Source organism: Chaetura pelagica, unplaced genomic scaffold (genome assembly GCF_000747805.2).
Source record: "Chaetura pelagica isolate M959 unplaced genomic scaffold, ChaPel_1.0 scaffold330, whole genome shotgun sequence".
In the NCBI taxonomy this organism is placed as follows: Eukaryota; Metazoa; Chordata; class Aves; order Apodiformes; family Apodidae; genus Chaetura; species Chaetura pelagica.
The window spans coordinates 1229026-1252501 of NW_009951918.1; the positions used below are offsets into that span (position 1 = coordinate 1229026).

General features: G+C 38.3%; 1 protein-coding gene across 2 annotated transcripts in view; it reads right to left on the reverse strand.

Moving 5' to 3' along the window:
• Positions 1 to 1791: 1791 nt before the first annotated feature.
• TMEM2 (transmembrane protein 2) overlaps positions 1792 to 23476 on the reverse strand; it is a 36762-nt gene continuing 15077 nt past the window's right edge. For both annotated transcript variants that reach the window (XM_009994919.1, XM_009994911.1), the window contains 17 exons: positions 22081 to 22290; positions 21511 to 21716; positions 20858 to 20927; positions 18101 to 18229; positions 16321 to 16409; positions 14065 to 14196; positions 13532 to 13567; positions 12712 to 12867; positions 12119 to 12296; positions 11430 to 11645; positions 10513 to 10721; positions 7582 to 7767; positions 6255 to 6474; positions 5596 to 5694; positions 4285 to 4433; positions 2758 to 2864; positions 1792 to 1988 (listed from right to left, as the gene is read on the reverse strand). In XM_009994919.1, coding sequence (XP_009993221.1) covers positions 1792 to 1988; positions 2758 to 2864; positions 4285 to 4433; positions 5596 to 5694; positions 6255 to 6474; positions 7582 to 7767; positions 10513 to 10721; positions 11430 to 11645; positions 12119 to 12296; positions 12712 to 12867; positions 13532 to 13567; positions 14065 to 14196; positions 16321 to 16409; positions 18101 to 18229; positions 20858 to 20927; positions 21511 to 21716; positions 22081 to 22290 — 2589 coding nt within the window. The remainder of the gene's footprint in view (positions 1989 to 2757; positions 2865 to 4284; positions 4434 to 5595; positions 5695 to 6254; positions 6475 to 7581; positions 7768 to 10512; positions 10722 to 11429; positions 11646 to 12118; positions 12297 to 12711; positions 12868 to 13531; positions 13568 to 14064; positions 14197 to 16320; positions 16410 to 18100; positions 18230 to 20857; positions 20928 to 21510; positions 21717 to 22080; positions 22291 to 23476) is intronic.

Consider the following 23476-nt stretch of genomic DNA (forward strand, 5'->3'; position numbering starts at 1 on the left):
TGGGTTTTTTTTTGTTGGTGGTTTTTTTTGTTTGTTTGTTTTGTTTTACATTATAAGAAACTGTGCATCAAAACTGCAAAATACACAACCATCCATTTGGCTTGGTTTTACAATAAAAATATCATCAGTAATCTATTTGTTAACTTCATCTCTTGTGTTGTGCTCCTTTCTCCTCCCCTCTCACTTAAGAAACTACACTAGACCAGGCAGTTTAATTGTAGCACTGAGGTAGCATATTTTAATTAAACAGAATCATAGGTCTGCTACTGTGCCTCCTCTCCTTTAAAGCACACAAAAAAAAATAAAATAAATCCCCACAGTTTATCAACTTATTTGGAGAAGACAGGCATATAGTTCCATTTCCAACAGTCACTCCATTTTGAACTCAAAACAAAAAGCATCTCTGTATGGTAGTTACATTATACCAGCTACAATGAATGAGAACATATACAAGATGAAGGAACTATGTTTAGTTTTATTAGAACTATGGTTACATTTTAGCTCTACAGCACCTATTGTTCCCTATTATGAAACACCTTTAAAGTCTCTGAAATTTAATTTCAAAGACTAGGATCCTGGAAAAGGGCAGCTGTGCCTCAGTTGTACTACATTATTTTCACACTATCTGCAGAAAGGATCCAATGATTGCAACAAAATAAAAATAAATCAATTTGACCTAATATAGAATCAATAGGAATTATCAACATGAGTATATTAAAGGAATCAAAGGTAAGGCAAAAGATAAAACATGCCTGAATGAACTGAGAGCACTTTCCATTTGCTTAAAAGTTAGAGCTGGGATAGCCTTAAAAAAAAAAAAAAGAATCACTGCAATAGTAAGAAGCTTAGTTTCATAACAAATTGAGAATAAGAGTATCTTAGCTTTGTCATTCGGGCTAAGAGCTTTAGAAGAAAAATGTGAAGTCAAGATGTACCAAAGACTTCAGTCTTAACACCCAGATGGTTTATTGAAGTAATTCTTCCAGACACCTGTATATTTTGGGGTGAATAATAAACAGTGATCCTGTCCTGGTTTGACCCAGGATGAAGCCAATTTTTCTTTTACTGATTTTTTTTTTTTCCTTCAATAAGTGACACCATGGCAGACCCCAAAGAAGGGTAGTAATTTCAGTCTCTGCATTACATGCTAGTACACACAGCCATGTTAAACTGTTTCATGATACACAAAACCTAACCCAGCCCTGGGCTGGATCTCTGAATCCCCCTCCTCTCCATCTTTCTCATGGCAAAGCAAACATTTTACTGCAGTTAAAACCCCTTGAGTCAGGAAATCAGTTTTTAACACCTTGGAAAGCAGACTGAGAATGTAACTGAGCTGACTCCTAAATAAACCCTCAGAAAAATGCCTAAAAAGCTGAGGGAAAATGCATTAAGTTACAATGACCTATTCAAGCTGTTTGTGGAGAGTTTAATGTTAAACTTTCAAGTAATCCAAGATGCACTTCAGCACTTGTTATCAAAAATTTAAGGCTTTTATAAACACCCTCCTACATACAAAAGGAGTATTAAAAAGAAGGAACTTGTTTACAGTAAATACAAACATCTGAAAAAATTTTCTGAAACCTGTTTATACAAATACCAATAAATTCTTCAATATTTTGTACAACTAGAAGGTGCACAGATTGGCATTCAAGCAGTCAATGCTGGCAAACATCTGTCAGACAACAACATGATTTACTTGGATAACAATATAGTTTAAAATGCCATAAATTAAAAAATAAGTTAGTTCACATTTTTTCTCCCCCAACTTTTATGTACATATCTTAGTCTTTAATGAGATCGCGTAGCCTTCTTCAGAAGTTCAAGGTCTTTCCGTTGGCTTTTGATTGCTCTGGCACAGCCATACTCTTCCAGTTGCAAAGGGATATACTTTTCTATCTGAATGAGCCCGTGCCCAGCAGGACTGGTAAACAGCTTAATCCAGGACGGCTTAAAGTTTCCTCTGAAGCCCAGAAAGGCCAGGCTTCCTGTGACAAGAACACCACAATGTTACTGAACCAGCTGAGCTCATCCAAGCACAACACACATGAAGGGCTGGGGAAGGGAACAGCACACTCCTCTGAGATTCTGCCTATCCCCCGAATTATTCAGGACATTAATCCACTCTCAGCTTCACGTGCACCTTGCAAGGAAATACTGATCTGAAATTTCCTTTCTCAATCTTCAGTACTAAATACTCTGAAATCTTAACTTGAAGACACAGCTCCCAGGACAGTGATGAAACCTGCTTTCTCAGGCAGGACTTGTGCCAGGGCTCCTGAATGGATGACAGCTATCCCACATGGCTTATAAAGTGATCATCCCTCAGAACACCAACAACTTCTCATCTCTACCTTCAAATGTTGTTAGAACAGGAAATAGGGACCCTGGCACAGGGGATTGTTCAGAAACATTTGCTGGGTGAGGCACAAAATGCAGGCTTTGGGAAAAAAGCCTGGGGCTCTTTTTGAGTAATCCACACAGGCACAAAGAACTTCTCCTTGCATCTCTGCTTGCAACAAGCTTCACACAACGCCCTCCCTTTGGGGCAACGTGAAGGGTTTTCTGCCCCATCTTCTGAAGGGCTAACCACCCCTGCTCTCAACAAGGGCTGAAATGTAGCCAGTCACACCAGTGCAAACTTACAACCACCCTCCACCAGCTGCATCCTTTTCACATCTCATGAGAAACCCACCATGCCAACATAAACACACAGACTAAGGCGGTGTCAAAGAAACATGCAAAATTTCCACCAACCGTTGCTCTGAAGATAAGGTGGTTTAGCCGTCCCCAGGGACATTAAGACTTCTGATAAATTACTAGGAACTGCTACCTCACCTCTTGTGCTCAGTAGAACGATAGACCTGCAGCAGAAACAGTGCAGAGAGGGCAGCTGCTATAAAAATAAAGTTGTCTTAATATTTTGCTACATACTTTTACAGCTAGCTGACCACATAGTCCACTTGCTTAAGAGTACTCATGAAATGGTATTTCACGACATGGAAATAGTCAACCCCCTCTGAAGGCAGTGTACTTAGAAAAGCAACCACCTAGATTATTTTTTAAATCATAGATTCATAAGGGTTGGAAGGGACCTCTGAAGATTGAGCCCAACCCTTCTGTTGCGCCACAGCAAGATGCTTCCTGTGTTGCACTTTTTGTCCATTGCCCCTTGTCCCATCACAGGACACCACTGAGAAGAGACTGGTCCATTCTTGACATCCACCCTTCAGATATTTAGACATTCACAAGGTCACCTCTGAGTCTTCTTTTCTCAAGACTAAACAGCCCCAGGTCTCTCAGCCTTTCCTTGTATGACAGATGTTCCAGTCCTTTAATCATCCCCATAGCTCTCCATTGGACTCCTTCCAGTATATCCCTGCCCCTCTTGAACTGGGAAGCTCAGAACTGGTTACAATACTCCAGTTGTGGTCTTACAAGAGCAGAGTAGTGAGGGAGGAGAACCTCCCTTGACCTGCTGGCCACACTGTTCTTAATACATCCCAAGATACTATTGGCTCTCTTGGCTACAAGGGCATATTGCTGTCCTATGGATAACTTGTTGTCCATCAGGACCCCAAGGTCCTTCTCCATAGGGCTGCTTTCTAGCAGGTCAACTCCTAATCTGCATTGGTGCATGGTGTTTTTTTCTCCCCAGGTGCAGGACTCTACACTTCCTCTTGTTGAACCTCATTAGCTTTCTCTTTGCCTCAGTCTCCAGTCTGTCTAGATCTTGCTGAATGGCTGCACAGCCTTCAGGTGAATCAGCCAATCCTCCCAACTGACTTTTAAATTTAAATTAAAAATAATGAAAGTTATTTAAATATAGTTTAATATTTTATATTTAAAAAATTAATCAACTTTAGATCCTGATTCAAAATTAGATTACTAGAATGCTGATTTTTCTGACACTTTTTATCTTGTCATATAGTTCTTGTTGGTGTCCTTAAATGACCTTATTAAACAAAAAGTTATTCTTGTTTTAAGCAAAAGTGTTATTATATGATATTTAGTTTTTTAAAAAAACAACCAACAATTATTTTTGTGGTGAAAGACAGGCAACATTGGAAAATCCTAAGTGTTTAGAATTTGAGTGGCTTTTTTTTCTCCTACACGGCTAAAGTGTCTGTTAAAATGCTCCTATGTTTCTCCCTTCCCCTCCACTTAGATACATATTTTGCTTACTTTCAGTGCTCCTGCACAGACATCATTACTTGAATACTCACTAGAGAGCAAAGTTACAGCTTACAGGACCTATTGGAAATAAATGGTCATTACACGTACCTTTGCGGAATTCCAGATTTTAAATATTCATCTACATGCTTAATGTCTACTCCAGAAAATAACTTGCTTCCTGACACTGTGCCACTGCAGGCATCAACTACAACAATAATTATACCATTATCCTTGAGGGAAAACATAGTGTCATTGACCTGAATGGGAGGAGAAATGAGAAAATAACTTTTTATTTCTTTCCTAAAGTTAATGTGAATTTAACAGTGACACTTTTGCACTTGGTGTTAATCTTCATCCAGTTCAGACACAGCAGTGCACTCATTTCCTTACAAATACTTGCTTCTCCCTAGCATCTCTTCATTTTTCCCCCTCAACAGAAGGCTTTCAGTGGAACTTCTGAAATTGCATGGGAGCCTTCAGCTCCTGGTTTCTATAGGGAGTTCCTAAGTTTCAGGTGACTTAGTAGGTCACTTAGTAGGTGACTTAGTGACTTAGCCTCAGTCACTGCTCCTGCTTCTGGAAGCTAAAATGCAGATACTGAACCACCTGGACTTCTTGACAATAGTACAGTTACTCTGTCTCTGCAGAAGCCCAGTTCCAACCTAGTTTCCTCTAGAGTGCTCTTACTGCTTTGGATATGGCACATACATTCCCATAGAAGGTTGCAGCTGCTAAGGTTAGGCTGCTCAGGTGCCATTGGTTTGTCCAAACAACTCGAGTTTTCTTATTGCAACCAAGCTAAGACACTGACATTGCAGAAGGCAAACCACATACATGCTTTAAGCTCTATGATGCGAGGATGTCTGCAAATGCTATTTCAGCATCATATGTTAGGCTCTGTCGGCATGCAAATAGAGAGTCAAAGTAAACCCCTTTTTATCACATCACTAGGCTTATCAGAACGACATCAGAACACAGGTAAAAACTTTGTGGATTCTATAGTAATTGCTCTTTTGAAGAGGCTTAGCAAAGCTTTTTTTTTTACTCACCAAGGTGTTAGCACAAAAATGATTTCAACAATATGGATTTAATTAACAGGGTGGGGTTTTTTTGTTTTCTTTGTTTTCCAAAAGCAACCATAAATTTATTTATGTCCATCCAGGTAAGATTTTAAACTCTCTCTTAATGTCACAATTTTTTTCTCTACAGGAAAGGATTGAAATACAAACTGGAGCTTTGGAGCATCACTTTGAGGTTAAAATATCAGTTTTTTGACTATATGGCTTTTAAACTATGAGGCTACATTTTTAACTCAAGGGAAAAAAATTGAGGTCAGCATTATGTAGGACCTGTATAACTGTTGTAATACAAAGTGCTAAAAAGAAAGATAGTTAAAAGAAAACCATAAAGAATACTTACAGAAATAAATGCTTGCTGACCTCTGCCTAACTCTTTTTTACCAGATGAATTAATCTGCACAAGGAGGTAGTTTCTATGAGGATCGCTGGTGAATACCATCTGGATATAAAAAGAAATACCTTAAGTACACATATCCACGTTTTCAACACTTTATCATGCCAGACAATTTACAACATACTCCAAGGCAAACACATCCATTTGTCAACAGCATTATTTATGGTACTAGCAATGCTAATAAATGTCATTATGTATAGTGGAACCTACTTTATTCCTTATTTTCAGTATTTTTATCAGCTTATAAGCTGAAAAAGATAATGCAATTTCAATTTCATGCTAATAAACAAACATCCAAGAAAGAAGTAAGAAGGTTGGGCAAGAACATAAGAGACCTCTGGAGCAAAGCTATCCTACACAGAGTACAGATATAGTGTAGTATAGACATCAGATCTATGTCCCTTCTCTTTAGCACTCAAAATGAGACCAATGTTTTTCAAAGAACAAACCCCCCTGCTTTCTAGCATTCAGAATATAAACAATGCGACCACTGCAAACTGGCAAGTGCATTATTTTGTGTTGAAAGCCTAAAACTCAACCTTAAAATGAGCAGACAGCAACACCAACTATGCAGTTCTTGCAAGTTTTGACTTATGTTGTTTTACCTGAGTTGTGCCACAATTTGTACATGGTACAGTAGTTTTTACTGGCATCCGCATTGTGACAGCAGGTTCTTGGTAGTACTTTGGGTAAGCTTTTGTTATGCAGTTACTGATCCCCTTTGCTGAATCTTTGGTCACAATCTTGATCCTTTCACAACCCTGAGATGAGCAATAACTGTGACCATCCCTATGATATTTGGCTTGAAGAAATAAAAACAGTAATCTACACAAAAAGGGGAAAAAGAATCAGATCAGTTGCCAGAAAGTTAAGTATTTACGTTAAACCGTAAAAGATGTATTTCATTATTTTATGAAGCAGAGAAATTACAATATTCAGTTCTGCATCATTGTTCAAAATTTTCAAAATATTTACAGGTTACTAGAATTAGGAATTCTCTGGTGACATAACTCAAATTCCCAACAATTAAAGGAGACATAATTATGAAGGCATATGATTTGAAAAGCACAGCCACTCATCAAACTAGTGGCCTGCAAGAAACAGAAAACACTGTAGTTAGAACTCTGCAGTATCTACCCATCAGTAACTGTTTAGTCAGCTTCACCCACCAGCACTGGACAAAATAATTAAACTGTTGTAAATGTCTGGTAATGCAATTTATGGGATAGTGGTCACTAACATTCCCAGTACAAGGAGACTGGAAATTCTTCAATAATATATTTGACTGTATCACAGTAGCTCATTGACAAAATAAACATAAATGTCTTTTCAAAGGCTAGACAAAGGAGCAGATAAGGGAACAAAGTGAAGCAGAGAAATTATAAATTAAACATCAACATTTGTGTAACACAGAAATTATATACGTAGGACTTGTTTTACTCAAAGTTGACCACGTCTTAAAACCTCAGAATGATCTTGGTGGTCTCTACCAGAAGTACTTTTGAAAGAGTGATGACAACCTTAAAGTATTTTTAGAGGGCTGAGAACAGATTCTTAAAATGCTCTTGGAACACAAAACTTCTTAGAAATTTCTAAGCTTTACAGTTTAGCAAGAAGGCATAAATTTTCTTTGAAAAATTAAGTTACTTTCCAATAGACACTGCTGTACAGCATGCTAGATACCGCATTTTTCCCAGACATAGAGTAAAAATTAGCTGTGGAAACTGTGATGGTCATGGAAACATATTTTAGTGCTAACTACTATATTTTGGATATTCAAAGTCACATGAAGTATTCTTTCAAATAGGCTTTGAGCTCCTTTGCAACAGCTTTCCTCTTATACAGGTGTCTGGATCTATTGCTTTTAACACAATGAAACTGGTCATTTGAAGGCTAAACATCTCCCAATAGGATCAAGTTACAAGGAGTTACCCAGTACTGTTGTCAAAGTAAAACTTCTTGTCTGATCGATTCTTTTCAAGCTCCATCATTGAAGATACAGGCATGTACTGCTCTACCTTGCTTGACAGAGCAGATGACCGCCGTTGAAAGGTTTCCAATACTACAACAAAATCTGTATTTGGTTGATAACAAAGACCAACACGAATCCAGTCATTCCTGAAAACAAAATAAAATTTATGATTCACTGAAGGAATTACTTAGAAGACAATATACAGCAAGCAGTTCACTCAAAATCCAAGTAATAGGAACAGAAAAAGCTCCCAAACCTTCAACCAGAAGGTCTTTCTTCCCTTCTTTACACAGTAGTTCATTAAATGTTATTGTAACTTTTATAAGGTCAGGATATGTTTCGTTTTATACTTCCATCATCTAATGAGTTTATCTGACAATAAAATAAAGTATGCTCAACTATTCAACTCCATTTCTGCTCACTTTCACTATTTGCCCATTTTCTTCTCCAAAGGATTTTCCTTAAAGACACTGTACAGCACAAAAGTTTAACTTTAGGTGCAGGTCTATTGCTTAATCTCTTGCTTTTCATACTTCAGTATGTGCACTAACAGAAAAAAGTGACCCAATCATAGAATCTTAAGGGTTGGAAGGGACCTCGAAAGATCATCTAGTCCAAGCCCCCTGCCAGAGCAGCGTCACCCAGAACACATCACACAGGAACTTGTCCAGGCAGGTTTTAAACGTCTCCAAAGAAGGAGACTCCACAAGCTCTCTGGGCAGCCTGTTCCAGTGCTGTCACTTTCACAGTAAAGAAGGTTTTTCTGATGTTTATGTGGAAACTCCTATGCTCCGGTTTGCACCCAATGACCATTGTCCTGTCTCTGGACATCACCAAAAAGAGGCTGACTGCATCCTCCTGACACTTGCCATTCACATTTTTGTAAACATTGATGAGGTCACCCCTCAGTCTCCTTTTCTCCAAGCTAAAGAGACCCAGCTCCCTCAGCCTTTCCTCATCAGGGAGATGTTCCACTCCCTTAATCATCTTCGTAGCTCTGCGCTGGACTCTTTCAAGCAGTTCCCTGTCCTTCTTGAACTGAGGGGCCCAGAACTGGACACAATACTCCAGATGTGGCCTCACCAATGCAGAATAGAGGGGGAGGAGAACCTCTCTTGACCTACTAACCACACCCTTTCTAATGCACCCCAGGATGCCATTGGCCTTCTTGGCCACAAGGGCACATTGCTGGCTCATGGTCATCCTCCTGTCTACCAGGACCCCCAGGTCTCTTTCACCTACACTACTCTCCAGCAGTTCAGCCCCCAACCTGTACTGGGACATGGTGTTGTTCTTCCCCAAATGTAAAACTCTGCACTTCCCCTTGTTGAATTTCATCATGTTTCTCCCCGCCCAATGCTCCACCCTATCTGACCACAACTCTGACTTCTTCCCTTCAACCAGTTCATGATCCACCTCACTACCTGATCATCAAGAGCACACTTCCTCAGTTTATCTACAAAGATGCTGTGGGAGACAGTGTAAAATGCTTTATTGAAATCAAGATAAGCCATATCTACCACCCTACCATCATCTATCCACTAGTTACTTCCTCATAGAAGGCTATAAGATTGGTTAAACATGATTTTCCCTTGGTAAAACCGTCTTGACTGCTCTTAATGACCCCCTCATCCTTGATATGTCATGAACAAGTTGTTCCATCACCTTTCCAGGGATGGAAGTGAGGTTGACCAGTCTACAGTTACCCAGATCCTCCTTCTTGCTCTTTTTGTAGACTGGAGTGACATTTGCTATCCTCCAGTCCTCAGGCACCTCTCCTGTTGCCCATGACTTACCAAAGATGATGGGAGAGTAGCCTAGCAATGACCTCTGCCAGTTCCCTCAGCACCCATGGGTGTATTCCATCTGGACCCATTGATTTATGGATGTCCAGATTGCTTAACTGATCCCTCAACCAATCCTCATCTACTAAAGCTAACTCCTTCATCCTGACTTCTGGGGCTTTAGGGATCTGGGGCTCTTGGGGAGAGTCTGCAGCAGTAAAAACAGAGGCAAAGAAGGCATTCAGTACCTCTGCCTTCTTTCTATCCTCTGTCTCCAGGGCACCCACCTCATTCAGCAATGGGCCTACATTGCCTCTAGTGTTAGTTCTATCTGCAATGTATTTGAAGAAGCCCTTACTATTGACTTTGATGTCCCTAGCAAGGTTTAGTTCCAAGGAGGCCTTAGCTTTCCTAGTTGCCTCCCCATATCCTCTGACAATAGTCCTATATTCCTCCTAAGTGGCCAGCCCTTCCTTCCATAATCCATAGATTCTCTTTTCCACTTGAGTTTGCCCAGCAGTTCCTTGTTTAACTATGCGGATCTCCTGGCTCCCTTACTATTGACTTTGATGTCCCTAGCAAGGTTTAGTTCCAAGGAGGCCTTAGCTTTCCTAGTTGCCTCCCCATATCCTCTGACAATAGTCCTATATTCCTCCTAAGTGGCCAGCCCTTCCTTCCATAATCCATAGATTCTCTTTTCCACTTGAGTTTGCCCAGCAGTTCCTTGTTTAACTATGCGGATCTCCTGGCTCCCTTACTTGATTTTCTACCCATTGGGATGCTCTGATCCTCAGCTTTCAAGAAGTGGTCCTTGAATGTTGACCAACTATCTCAAGCCCCTTTACCATTTAGTACCCTGTCCCATGGGACTTCTCTTAATAATTGATTGAAGAGGCCAAAGTTGGCCCTGCAGAAGTCCAAGGTTCTGGTCCTGCCAGGTATTCTGTTCCTCCCATACAGGATCCTGAACTCTACCATCTCGTGATCACTGCAGCCAAGGCTGCCATTGACAGTCACCACTAAGATCCAGTCTCACTGATTGTTACAAACTCTCTTGCGGGACATTACTTCAATTTGGCTCAATTACATAAAAGAAAGTCAACATACTTGTTGAAGTTAATCAGATAAAGATAGGTGACGTTTGGAGCTTTTCCATTCCAATGTATTGTGTAGCTCTTTTGAAGCATCACTACTGGCTGGGACTGTTGAAAGGCAGCTCTCTGATTAATACCTCGAAGAACCATGGGATTGGCTGGGTACTCATCTCGTACAACAGTCATGGAAAGGTTCTGTCCATTCCAGGTTTGGACATAAACCTATATCATGTTAAGGAGGATGATAATAAAGAGGAAAGATTCAGATGCTGTGTAAAAGGAAATTAAATAGTGACAAATATTCTTTACAGTATTAGCTGAAAAGCTGCCATTTGATGCCCTGAGATACTGACTATGTCACTATCTCCTGAAGGAGATCCCTATTTGAAAAACTCTTGTAGATTTTGTGCATTTTACACACACACAAAAAAAAATGGAGGAAGGGCAAATACATCTAGAGAAAAGCAGCTACGGTATTTGGCCAAACTCATGTAGAATAGGAACCAGAATGGGAATGAACCCTATGCGAGATCTGTATTTGGATGGTGGCATTTTACATCTCTATTTAAAAGAAGAAAAAAAAAAAATGCCCTTAGAACACACTCTGTGAAATAAGGACAGAACTCCAGGGGAAGAAAACACCTCTGACACAAAAATGTTTTAGCAGGTAGGGCTGCACCATAGAGCTTCTGGAATGCATAGCTGTTTGGTTTTACCTTCAGCATCTAATATGGTACTCCCAGTTTGTATGCTAAGGGAACACAATATACACAACCGGCTGAAAAGGGCAATAGGCACAGAAGTATTTATAAAACATCAAAGAATGTTTAAATCCAGTAATAGGTATTTCTGTGGTTTATACTCCCCCCACCCCCGTAAGTTGTTGATATTTTAGATTTGCCCCAAAAAGAATGCCACAAGAATACTAGCCTGTGCATAGGTTCCACTGCAAACCACTCCACTCCATTCTGTAATATAAATGCATTTGGGGTGTTGAATCAAGTAGTTATCCATTCTGCCCACATAGGTATCCTTATAGTCAGTCACTGAACCATCTAGATCATGAAATATTGAGTTCTTGTCCCCATCTAGATCTCCTTCTTCAAACCAGGGACCAGGTTTTCCAAAAAAGGCTTTCAAAGAAACCTGGCAATAAAAAATATTTATTTTTTTACCTGGGCAAACCAGAGACTAACATTTGCACACCTGCAGTAACACAGGAATTTGACAAAGTTGATTAATAACCTTCTGGCAAGGACAGTGGAATCTTGAAAAACAGAAATCTTGATTTTTTAGTAATTAGGCTCAGGACAGCTCTTCCTTCTCAACAGTGTTAATATTTGCAAATGAAAACTCATCACTAAGGATATAACAAACCTTAAAAAAAATCTCCTTTCAGCTTCACCATTAGTCATGAAAGACATAGCCTGCAACATGGTATCATTTTTTTTGCACAGAAGACAAAGAATACACCTTTGGTGACTTCCAACCAAGAGAGAAACTCTGGAGTAGGGGTATATAGAAAACATAGCCTAGTGTCCTTGGATGTTTAGTTTCAATACAGCAAGAAGAAGAGAAAGCCATTTGCAAGAATAAAAGAAAACTTGTAACAAACTTACATTTGGACCAAACTTAACAAGAGAAATATTGTTTTTTGGTGTCATCTGCCATGGATTTTTCATCAAGAATCCAACTGCACTGGTAAATCTGTCTGGAGTTGGCACAAAGTTTTTGAAGGTGCACTTGGTAAGGTGAATAGGTCCATCATAAATTTGAAAGCCTCTGATTGGAAATGTTCTGTTAATGCAAGCAAATATTTGTAGCATCCCGTAACAAAAGGCATGGTAAGTCTGTAACTGTGTCATAAATATATTTACTCTCAAAGGTATCAAGAAAGCAAGATACAGATAATTACTTGTAGGTTAGATCTTAGTAAAGGATTCTGCACTTATCTAAATCAGTCAAAAAATGTACCATGTTGAATCAGGATAACTTAAATTCCTATGGAAAAGTGACCTGTGGTATCACCAGATGAAAACTGACTCAGCAAAAATGTGTGACACAGCGCCACATAAAGTGCTAAAAAGAGAAAGAGAATGTCACCTTCAACAGATTCCTAATCTCTCACAGATTAAGCAATAAAGGTGTTTACATTCAATACCGAGAAAGATGCTTTTACCATTTCTACTTCCTTCGCTCATAACATACTTACCTATTTCTAGGCAGGGTCCGTGCCTTCTTATCTATTCCTCCAGTTCCCGCATATTTATTTTGGCCACCTGGAAACCCATAATTCTTGCTCTCACCTATGAACAGTGACTCTGATACCTCCTGGCTGGCACCTTCATCATTTGGGAAGCTCCCATCACTATCAAAGCAACATCAGAGGTGAGCTTTTAGCCAAGACTCTCCAGCAGATGAACACAGTGAAGCACAGCCCTACTTTTACTTCTGTAACTGTGCTCAAGCAAAGCAATATAGACTTCCTTTAAAACACATAGATCAATTTAATTGCTACCAGTATTACAGGCAGTTTGAAATGCAGAGAGCATTATATTTATCTTTCTTTGTAATGCAGCACTTTTACAGCCCACTTTTGCAATCCTAGATACAGTTTGTCATAACCTAAATGGCCGTAATTCTGGCTTACTACTGAAGTTGCATTTTTATTACTGTTAGAAAGAGACTCTGCCTGTTCTAAATGTTCATACCTTTTATGTTCCATTTCTCACTTATAGCTGTTCAGGAGGAACTGCCTAAGGAATCATAAAATACCAAAAATACCTAGATAAACATAACCCTTCTGGTGAAGCCAATTGTGCTGTAAACCAAGCACGGATTTAATTAAAGTGCAGGCTTCAGCAGCTATGTCATTTTACAGCCCTTTAAAACATCATTCGCACCACTGAACTGGGCCCAAAAATTAAACTATAGCCTTATGAAAGTATACCTATTAATTTTAATAGATGGATGTATATTTTCAAGGCTTCTAGGCAAAAAAAACCAAACCTCAGAAGTGATAAAGTACTCACCTAGCAAATGTCAAACCTATTCCATTGTCTGCAAACCTGTAAGAAAGTTCAAACCTTCAGTCATGTTCCCTGGATTACCCTGTAATAAGCTACTGTAGGAGCATATCCTGCTACGCACTGAAGAAAGCCTTAATTTTTCTATTAATGGAATTTAGAAACACCGAACAATTAGTAACTTATAAAAATATTGCTGTTAAAAAATCCCAACTAATAGTTTTCTATATATTTTAAGCAGGAACATAAGAGTTTCAGGGAAACCACAGATACCTCCATATAAATTTATGGTCGTTACCAACTTTTAGATTTTTTATCACGTAGAGTTTTTTGCTGTTTAAGGCAAATTCTCATCTAACCACATATAAACTAGTTTCACTTGAAGTAGCAGAAAGGTGTGAAAGTGGTTCAACCTATTCAGAAGCTTCTCAAGGTAAGCCACAATCTTCTCTTATAACCCTGTTCTAATGTACTTCCATAAACAAAGCTTCAGGGAAAACACGTTAACAACATGCAGCTATTTGCTTCTGGATACCTACCCAGAGTTTTGAATGAGGATATCCCCTCCCCTGACCCAGGCCCCATGATCATTGTTTTTGAAAGCAATTAATCTGTCAATCAGGGCAGCAACTCGAGGCTTTTCTGGGTCTGCATCTTGATGAGGTCGAAACCTGGGACAGATAAAAAACCCAACACTCCATATAAGAATAATGTTTGTTTGACACGTATCATATCTTTGCCTAAGAGCACCTGAAAGATAAACACTCATGCTCATCTGATGGACAAAATCCACTCTATTTCACATTTGGAATGACAGAAGCCAAAATCAGGTGCCTCTGCAGCTTGTTTTCTAGAAAAGTGTTTTTGCAGTATAATGAAGGAGGAACATAAAACTTGTCTTTTCCAGCAACTCTCACAGGCTTTTTGCTCCATCTCACTGAGTTTCTTTAGCTGCACATCACCTCCTTTTAGCCCCTTGCCTTCCCTTTTTGCTCCCTCCAAACTACTCCCCTCCCACTTGCACTACAGCGTTAACATGAAAGTCTGATAGAGGGAACTAAAGCTCTTTGGAAAGATACACAGGGCTGACATTCACTATCCAAAAACAGGCTGAAGATTTGTTTAACCGCTCCTTCAAATCTTTCAAACTCTTCCCATCTTGAAGAATGCTTCTTCTTTGAACACACCCAAGCTATTACAGCTCACATACACTGCATTGCTACCAAGATGGTCTCATACAGTAAGCTATGGCTGGAATCTATTCCAGACAAGAGGAAGAGAGGAGGTGGTAATGAGGCCCACCTCAGTATCTCCCAGATTAAAAGTGCCAGGATGAGAGAAAATGGCCTTACACCAGGGGAGGTTTAGATTGGATATTATGAAAAATTTCTTCACTGAAAGGGTTGTCAAGCACAGCAACAGGCTGCTCAGGGAAGTGGTTGAGTCACCATCCTGGAGATATTTAAAAGACATGTAGATGTGGTGCTTAGGGACATAGCTTAGTGGTGGGCTTGGCAGTGTTAGGTATGGCAGTTGGACTTGGTGATCCTCAAGGTCTTTTCCAATAATTAAAGCAGTATTACAGAAATGCACTTTAAGCATGTAAAGATATAAATGTCCCTTATCCCAATCACCCTGTACTCTAACTTGAATCTGTTCTGACCCCACCCAGGGCAAAGGGAGAACAGGAGAATCCTTTTGACAGTTGCAATTAAGGTTTAAAGCCCTCCAGTTTGCTTGCATGTACAAAGATGTAGTTACAGAGTGCCTCATTACTTCTTTGGCTGTTGTGACACACAAAGTCTATCTCATGCACCAAGTTTCTCACATTCTCTGTTGATGCCCTGTCAACTCACTACAGGTTCTCACAGGGCATTTTGCACCTCCTACATTCCTCCCAACTACCTGTTATGACTCCAAGTAATCCTCAAGTACTAAATGGGTTATGTGTGTTTTCTGTCAAAACTTCAAGCTTGTTAATTTCCAACTCATAAAGTTTCGAGTATCACCAAAATCAGGAATTTTCTTCTCTGCATCTATCATTTAACTGTCCTCATCCTCAAAATGTGTCAGAAATAAAGATAATCTTAAGAACTATATTTCAAGTTTTAATGCTCAGTTGTCAGAAAAAAATGTTGATGGATACAGCGACCCAATATTGTCATTTGACCACTACCCCAGGCTACTTTATTTGAAGTTCAGGACAAGGCAGAGTATAACCTGAAATTTTCTTAAGACTTTACATTATTTTCTCTCACTTTGTAAAAAAAATAAATAAATACACGATTGATTGTACTATCTCTGCCAATAGTCTTCAGCAGAAATGTACCACTAAGGTATGATGTCCTAGTCTAGAAGGTACAGCACGATGCGCTCAGCAGTAGGAAAGGCAAGTAGATGTATTATTTGGCTCCACTAAGTCTTTTTCTAACAATTCTTTAAAACTGAATCATAAATCAGAAGAGCAGATTTTAAAGTAAGACTTTACTTTTAGCAGCAGTTTCATAAAATACTTTAAGCGGGACAGTAGGGCATGTTTAAAACTGTCTTCTAAGAGCCTGAAAACTACCCTGAGCAAGAGGTCTGAAGAAACAGACAACTCCTTTAAGGCAAACCATGCTCTGCTGTTCACAGAAGAGATGAACAAACAAGGGAAACGATATCTATGAAGTTAATTGTTTGGTTATTATTTAGAAATAATTATATTGGTTTTAAAACGTTTTTCCTCAAGTGAATGTAAGAGCAGTCTCAGAACTTTGCCATTTTTCACTCATTTGAAAGACAGTATCCTTTACCTTGCTTTGTTGTCCAAACAAAGATATTCTCTGGGATCGTCAACACTAGCATTAGTTGTTTTAACACCCTTATCAATGAACAGACCAGCCTGAAATAAGCAAGGAAAGAAAATTCATACTATCCAAAACTGAAGATAAACATTAAATTTATAAAATTTCAACTTTACATGGCATTCAATACATGTATTAGAAACTCTTAGATCCTTCAGTTTGGCCTTAACTGACATATTGGCTAAGGCAAAAATGTTTGTATTTGTCTATGCTAATTTGGACAAAAGAAAGGAATGGCCTGGGATTTAAAAAAAACACAACAAAAACAAACACAAAAAAGTAATGGAAAATCGTTCATTTCAGATTTCTTTCACAACATCTAGCTATTGAGGTTTTATGCTTACTTCCAGATGCTGTTCTGGAAAATCTGGAAGGCAATTGTGTGGTGAATTCAAAATATTCTCATAATGGGAAAAAAACCAGAACACACACACAAAAAACCCGAAAAAAACCCAACAACCACTGTAACATATGCTTTGTATTTCACTTTGAACTACCTTCACCACTGAAGCTGATTTTTGCCCAAGCAATCATCAACTTAAAAATCAATAATCCAATATGAAATAATTTGCTTGAGAAAATGGAAACGGAGGGATTTGTGTTATTTAACTTGAACTAGGTACACAAACACTTACACCACTCACTTGCACCACTTCCACCTCTGATCCAAATTATTATTACAACTGAGTACTCTTCTGAGTAGATCCTCAGATCTGCTTGTGGCGTTTGCTCTTTTAACATAGAATCTTAGCACACAAATAGCTACCCTTGTTTAAAGATATTATAAGCCATGCAGCTGAAGCATTTTTTCCTTTACAATGCATTTTTGTATTCAGTAGGTTTTAATTCCAACCCGAACAAATGCCCCACAGTCCCAAACACAATGTTAATGCAACTTCTATACACATTAGTGCATAATTTCTTGGTATCCCAGACACCCAACAGTTACGTAACATCAGTTTCACTTGGTGAGAAAAATGCAACAGTGATCCTGAACTTTATTACGTAAACTTCAAACACAAATAAGTATTTAAAGTTAGGTGGCTTTGTAAATGCCATGGTATTTACACATCTATACACAGCAGCTAAATTCCAAATGAAATAATGAAAAAAATAATTTAAGGACTTAAACTTCATTTAGCTGAATGTGTAAAAGATACTAAAATCCCATTAATAAAACAATACTGAATGCCTGTATCTAGGCTGAGAACCCTAAACCAAAACAACCTGTTACAAATGGCCGAGCTCCTGAAGGCAAACTGGAAGCTTAATCCCTAGTCAGAGACTGCACCAATATATTCAAATACGTGAGCTACTGTACATCAGAAACTCAGGAAAACAAGGCACAGCTATTTCAGGAAGCTATTAGATTAATCACAATTGTAATAAACTTCGACGCTTCAATGATCAGCTACCTTCAGAGCAGAAAATCCACATCATCACTACAAGAGAAGCATCTGAAATGCTACTTCTGAGAAAATGTATTTCATTAGAAGTATTAATTGACTTCAGTCGTCTGTACCTTATGAGGACATTAAGCATAGTGAATACTCAAAACATGGCATGAAACTACACAGATGCTGATTATACACTGCTCTACAATACCTAAGTAGAACCATGCAGGGCAAACACAGGATGAATCCATCATGTAATCAGCTTAAAATACAAGCAGACAAATCTAATACAAAATAGTTACAAATAAAGAACTTTTTAAAAAATAGTACCTTACCTTAAAATTAGAATGAACCCTGTTGTTATAGAAGATTCCCAGGGGTGTAAGCTCTGACTTTGTTTCAATGGCTAAACTATGAGAATCTCCTGTAGGAACCTTGTGGAACAAATACCATATTCCAGCATCCTGCAGGTAAGGAGAGAATGATGACACTTATAAGTGAGTCTCATACTATTATCAGTGCTGATATATTTAATCACAAGATGATACTAAGTTGAACTTGAATATTTTAACTTAGTAGGTGAATAAGAACACAGCCCAAGCAAACTGTTCACAATATAATATATTTCTCAAAATAAAATCTCCAAACAACTACCCAGTATTAAAGTAGAAGTTTGCCAATAAGGCTATATATTAGTGAATAGGCACTAAAAAGTGTTCTGCTCCTCAGTGAAACCATGTAACAACTTCACATTTAAGATTTGCTAATATTTCAAACCAGAAGAGTGTCAGTTAATGTAATTTTTGTATTTCAGCTTAATCACACACTTCATTTCCCTTCTTTTACTCGTAAATCATGCCATTTACAGTAAAATATTCAAATCTCCACCTTACTGTTACAGTCTGACTAAGGTTTTTTCATCTCTGTTCACGTCAGAATTTAATGACACAGCTGAAAAGCCACAAGAGCTTTCAGAAGACAGAAAAAAGCACATCAAGAAGTCTGGCCAGTTCGGAACACTCTGCCAATAATATGCAGTAATAATTTAAGCATTGTTCATTTTCTCCATTTCTTGAACATCCCCGCTCTTAAAAGAAGCTAGACGAGACCCATAAAAGCTCCCCTTTCAACCAAATCTGGGTTTCACAATAGGTAGCATCACAACAGCACCTGCATAGCAGGTACCTAAAAACATGAAAAATTTTACCTGACAACATGACCTGTGCCCTTAAAAGATAAAAACAAACAAACAAACATTGCAAAAGACACATTAAAGGGTTAAACAGTAGCTGTAGAAACAATGCAAACTGAGTGCTCCAGGGCATGACAAATAGTCATCACTCTTGTTCAGGAAACCTGGATGAAGCCAGTTCACTCTGGCTTAAAAAGATTTTATGCATTCAACTCTGAGAATATACTCATTTTTCCAAATAGTCCTGGAAATTCTGCTTCTCAGTAACATATTCCCATCCATAATGATGACACACTTTGACATTTCTGGTGATTAACAATTCCAAAGCTAACGTAGATGTTCCATTAATAAAGAAATACCAAATTCTTACTTTACATATAATTAAGTACAGCTCTGTGCTTGGCAGACTCAAGCAATTTTTATCCAAAACATTGCTTGGAAAAAAAGTTTTAATATGCTTAAAAGCTCCTTAAGCACTCATAAGCATTCAGAAAAATGAAAGAGGTCCATCAACCCCATATACTGCTCAAACAAAAGAAATATTTATTGCTGATACAATAGGCTTCATTGTGCAATGAAGGAGCAGGGGAGGGACAATGGAATTATTTTACTTGCTTGTGAATTGCTATAGTCTACACCAGGACTCTACAGTGTAGGGTCTGTACCAAGACAGTTGAAGTATTCTGACACAGAATAAGCTGTAGTCAGTTTCTACTGATGCGTTTACACATCAGGTATCTCAGAGTGGCAAAAGTCCGTAACACACACAAATGCTTACTCTGACCACGCACATTCTGGTAACAAAAGGAAGTAACATTTACTGGGATACACTACAGAGGCAGAAAAAGACCTTGTAGGTTTTAAGCAGCAAAATAAGAAAGCCATTTCCTTTAATTTAGCCATCAATGCTAGAACAAGATAAAGGAAAAGCAGGTAAAATGGAAAGACATCATGTGTCCAGATTCTTCTTAGTAGTAGAGAATCAACTAGAAAAGTTTGGAAGATAAAAAAAGGCAAGCCAGACCACACAAAAAAGCAGAAAAAAAAAATTCTCAATTTTTACAACACTCTAGATATTTAAACTCATTTACATATTTTTAATTCTGTCCTATTAGTATCAATGTGTTACATATTCTGTCCCTAAGAATACACTGACACACACTCATATGCCACTTTCAGCACTGAAGTTTTTACAACAATAAAAATCTTTCCTGTTTTCTATTCCCACTGATGTCTTCAGAATAGCCCACTCAAAACCATGCACATCTCAGCCTCTCATCCAATGTAGAAGTGGAGCAGATTCCAGCTCCCTCCTCAACATATACCAAGAACTTCAGCTTTACTTTGCAAGCAGCTGTGATGAGATTTCCATGAATATACAGTTCACAAGTAAAAAAACATGTCAGCAGTCACTGTTGGGAAACAAATAACTAGCAACTGACAGTAATAGTCAGTTTTTTGTGTTTCTTACACAATCAACATTTTTTGTAGTAATTTTTCATTCCAGTGACTACAGCTATGAAGACAAATCTTGCAGAGCAGTCCCAGAGTAAGCTCATGACAACCTACAGAAAACACAGAAGCTTAAATATTAAATGCACTAGTTATTTAGAAATAAAGGGATTTATTTCTATATGCACACAATGATGCTACTGTCAGGTCTATTATCTACAGAGGAAGAGATCTCCTCTGTTCCTGCCAGAACTAAGATTTTTGGCATCTCATAATGCATACCTAGATGCTGCGCTTTTAGTGCAAATATGCTGTCAAATGTAAACAGACCGTATTAATATATAAAAAAGAAAAAAAAAAAAATTCTTTTTGGCAGTGTAAATGTTAGAGGTTTTACAAATATCAGTGGCATGAATAGTTTGTGTTGAATTACATCCATAAACCTCACCTGGGAACCTGCTGCAGCATTATTTATAAGATGATTGTTGGGATGAGAAATCCAGAATGTCGAAACTGCCCTGCAATATTATTTTTAAAAAAGAGATTATGAAAAAGTTCTAGCTCCTACAGAAATATCTCCATTTCATAACAAGAACATAAAAAGCTAAACTGTCTGAACTCACTGCTTCACGTATGAACTGCAAATCACACCCCCTCTCCTCCACATTTACAAGTAAAAAAACACTTATGTTTTTGGTTCAATGCACAGCATTTTATTCCATGTTGTTCAGATAGTCCATGCAATGATAAACTGTTTAATAAGCTTCTACAAGATACTAGAAGTAAGCAGAAAAACTAGCACTGTCAACTTGAGAATGTAAACACCTTCACATAGGAGATATGGCCTTAAAAGTTTATTTTAAAAGTATAGCAAGAAATAACAATCTTCCTACAAACCAACTTATTTTTCCTCTTGAATAAAAGATTAATTGACATGTTAATTATTTTTTTTTAATACCACTACTATGTGAATACATTTAAGGCACCTGCATTCATTAAATTATACATTAAAATGTTCCCATCTGTACATTGTAAAGAGATCATCAGCACTTTAATTGCCGCAGCTAGCTTGGTTTTACTTTTTCACCACGAAATACTCACATGCAGTCTGTGGCTGGCACTGGGATGTAATTTCCATACACTTTATCCCTAATACCAATACACATGCTGCTGTTTCTATCTGTAGGAAGAAGAGTGCCTGGTTTCGTGACTAGTCCAAGGTTGTGAAACAAAGTATTCCTCTGCTCAATGCCATCTTCTATGAAGAAACAGTGACCTAGTGTGTCATAGCCAATGGTGTCCTTTATCTGCCGAAATACAAGTTCATTATGTCAGCAGGGTCTTGGCACAGCTGCAGAGCGAAGCTTCAGTATCAACAGTTCAGATGATTCAAGACTACAGTTTTATTTATCCCTTACAAACACACCACTATGTCTGGAGAGCTTAGCTGCCTGGAAGAATCTGAGAAAACAGAACGGTGAGATCTGTTAAAAGCTAAGTTACTGCTTGCACTTGTCTATTTATTCACTGCAATTAAAAAAAAAAAAACCACAAAAAAACCCAAAGACATTGCCGAGCATTAAACTTGAAGAAGGGAGCGGATTTTTTTTTGCTCTAAATGCTCTTTAAAATATTTATTTCAACCTCATGTTTTACTCTCCTTGCACCTACCAGCAAGCCATTAGTTGCATGAACAGTCACACATCTGGAAAAACAGTGATGAATGGAAAGACCTTCCAAGTACGTCTTAAAAAAATAACCTCCTTTTTCATCCACATCCCCACAAAGGTGAAAGTGAACAGGGTAACTTCCAATCTGCTGCTGACCCATTTGCTTCAATTCCACATAGGAGAGATGAACAGCTGTAAAATTCTTCAAAATCTAAAAACATAACAAGAAGTCCAGAATGAATAACCAACTATTTGCTTTATAACTAATAGAAATTTAAGTTAATACATCATCTATATCAGATGTACAGAAGTTAGACATACACAGGCCAACACAATAAAAGTTAGAATCATCATTACTGTCTTGCTCTATACCTTGCTTTACAAAACAGTATCTTTCATAATTAAATGTAAAACCTACATTTCCATGTGGTTAAAACAGAACAATTTTCACCAGACACCTTGGCACACTTTACTGTTTGGTCTTTACCAGCTGGCATGTTAAATATTCCTTCAGTACCTGTCCAAATAAACAAAAGTCATCCACATCAGGACTTGTCTATACTGAAGCTGTACCAGCACAGCCCAACTGGGACATTGTGATTTTATTCAACTAAGCCTAATATAGATTTAAACGAACCTGTTAAGATACCCAGTCCAACCACCAGCACAGGACTACCTTAAAGATAGCTTCTTAGCACACTGCCAGATTAATACCTCCAGCCATACACATCAATTGGTTCTTCCCTCTCATTTTTCCTGGTATCTAAGCAGAATTCATCTTGTTGAATGTTGGTCCCATTGCCTTTTGTCCTACAACCGTGCACCTTGAAAAATCACCTTAGCTTCTCTAAACTCTCCCCAGTGCCTGAAGGCAGCAATCCTTCCATCTTCACCACACCAAACAAGCCTTGCTCTCTCAGCTTCTCCTCACTCATCATCACAAATTCCCACATAACACTTTCACTGGACACATCCCACTGCAACACATTGTTGCAATGGGAAACCAAAACTGCAGAGACACTCCGGATGAACTTCTTTATTACAGAGATACAAAATTGTCTTCAGAATCACCTAACACCACATGCTGCCCAGTACATAAAAACATTGTAGCAGAAACACAGGAAATGAGAAATATTCTCTTCCACCTAACCTGCTACAAAACCATAAACCAAGTGTAACAGTCAAACAGCAAGGAGCAAAGCTGAGAAAAAATCTTTTTGGTTACTTCATCAACTTACCTGTACTGGGAATTTATCAAAATAAGCATTTTCATATGTACTTTGGCCTCTAGGGAAGCTAGTAATAGAGAGGTTTTTTATTCCCCTCATCTAATTGGACTCCTAAGATTTGTATACCTAAAATACAGAGGGGTGGTCAAAAACAGGCATTTCTGAGAT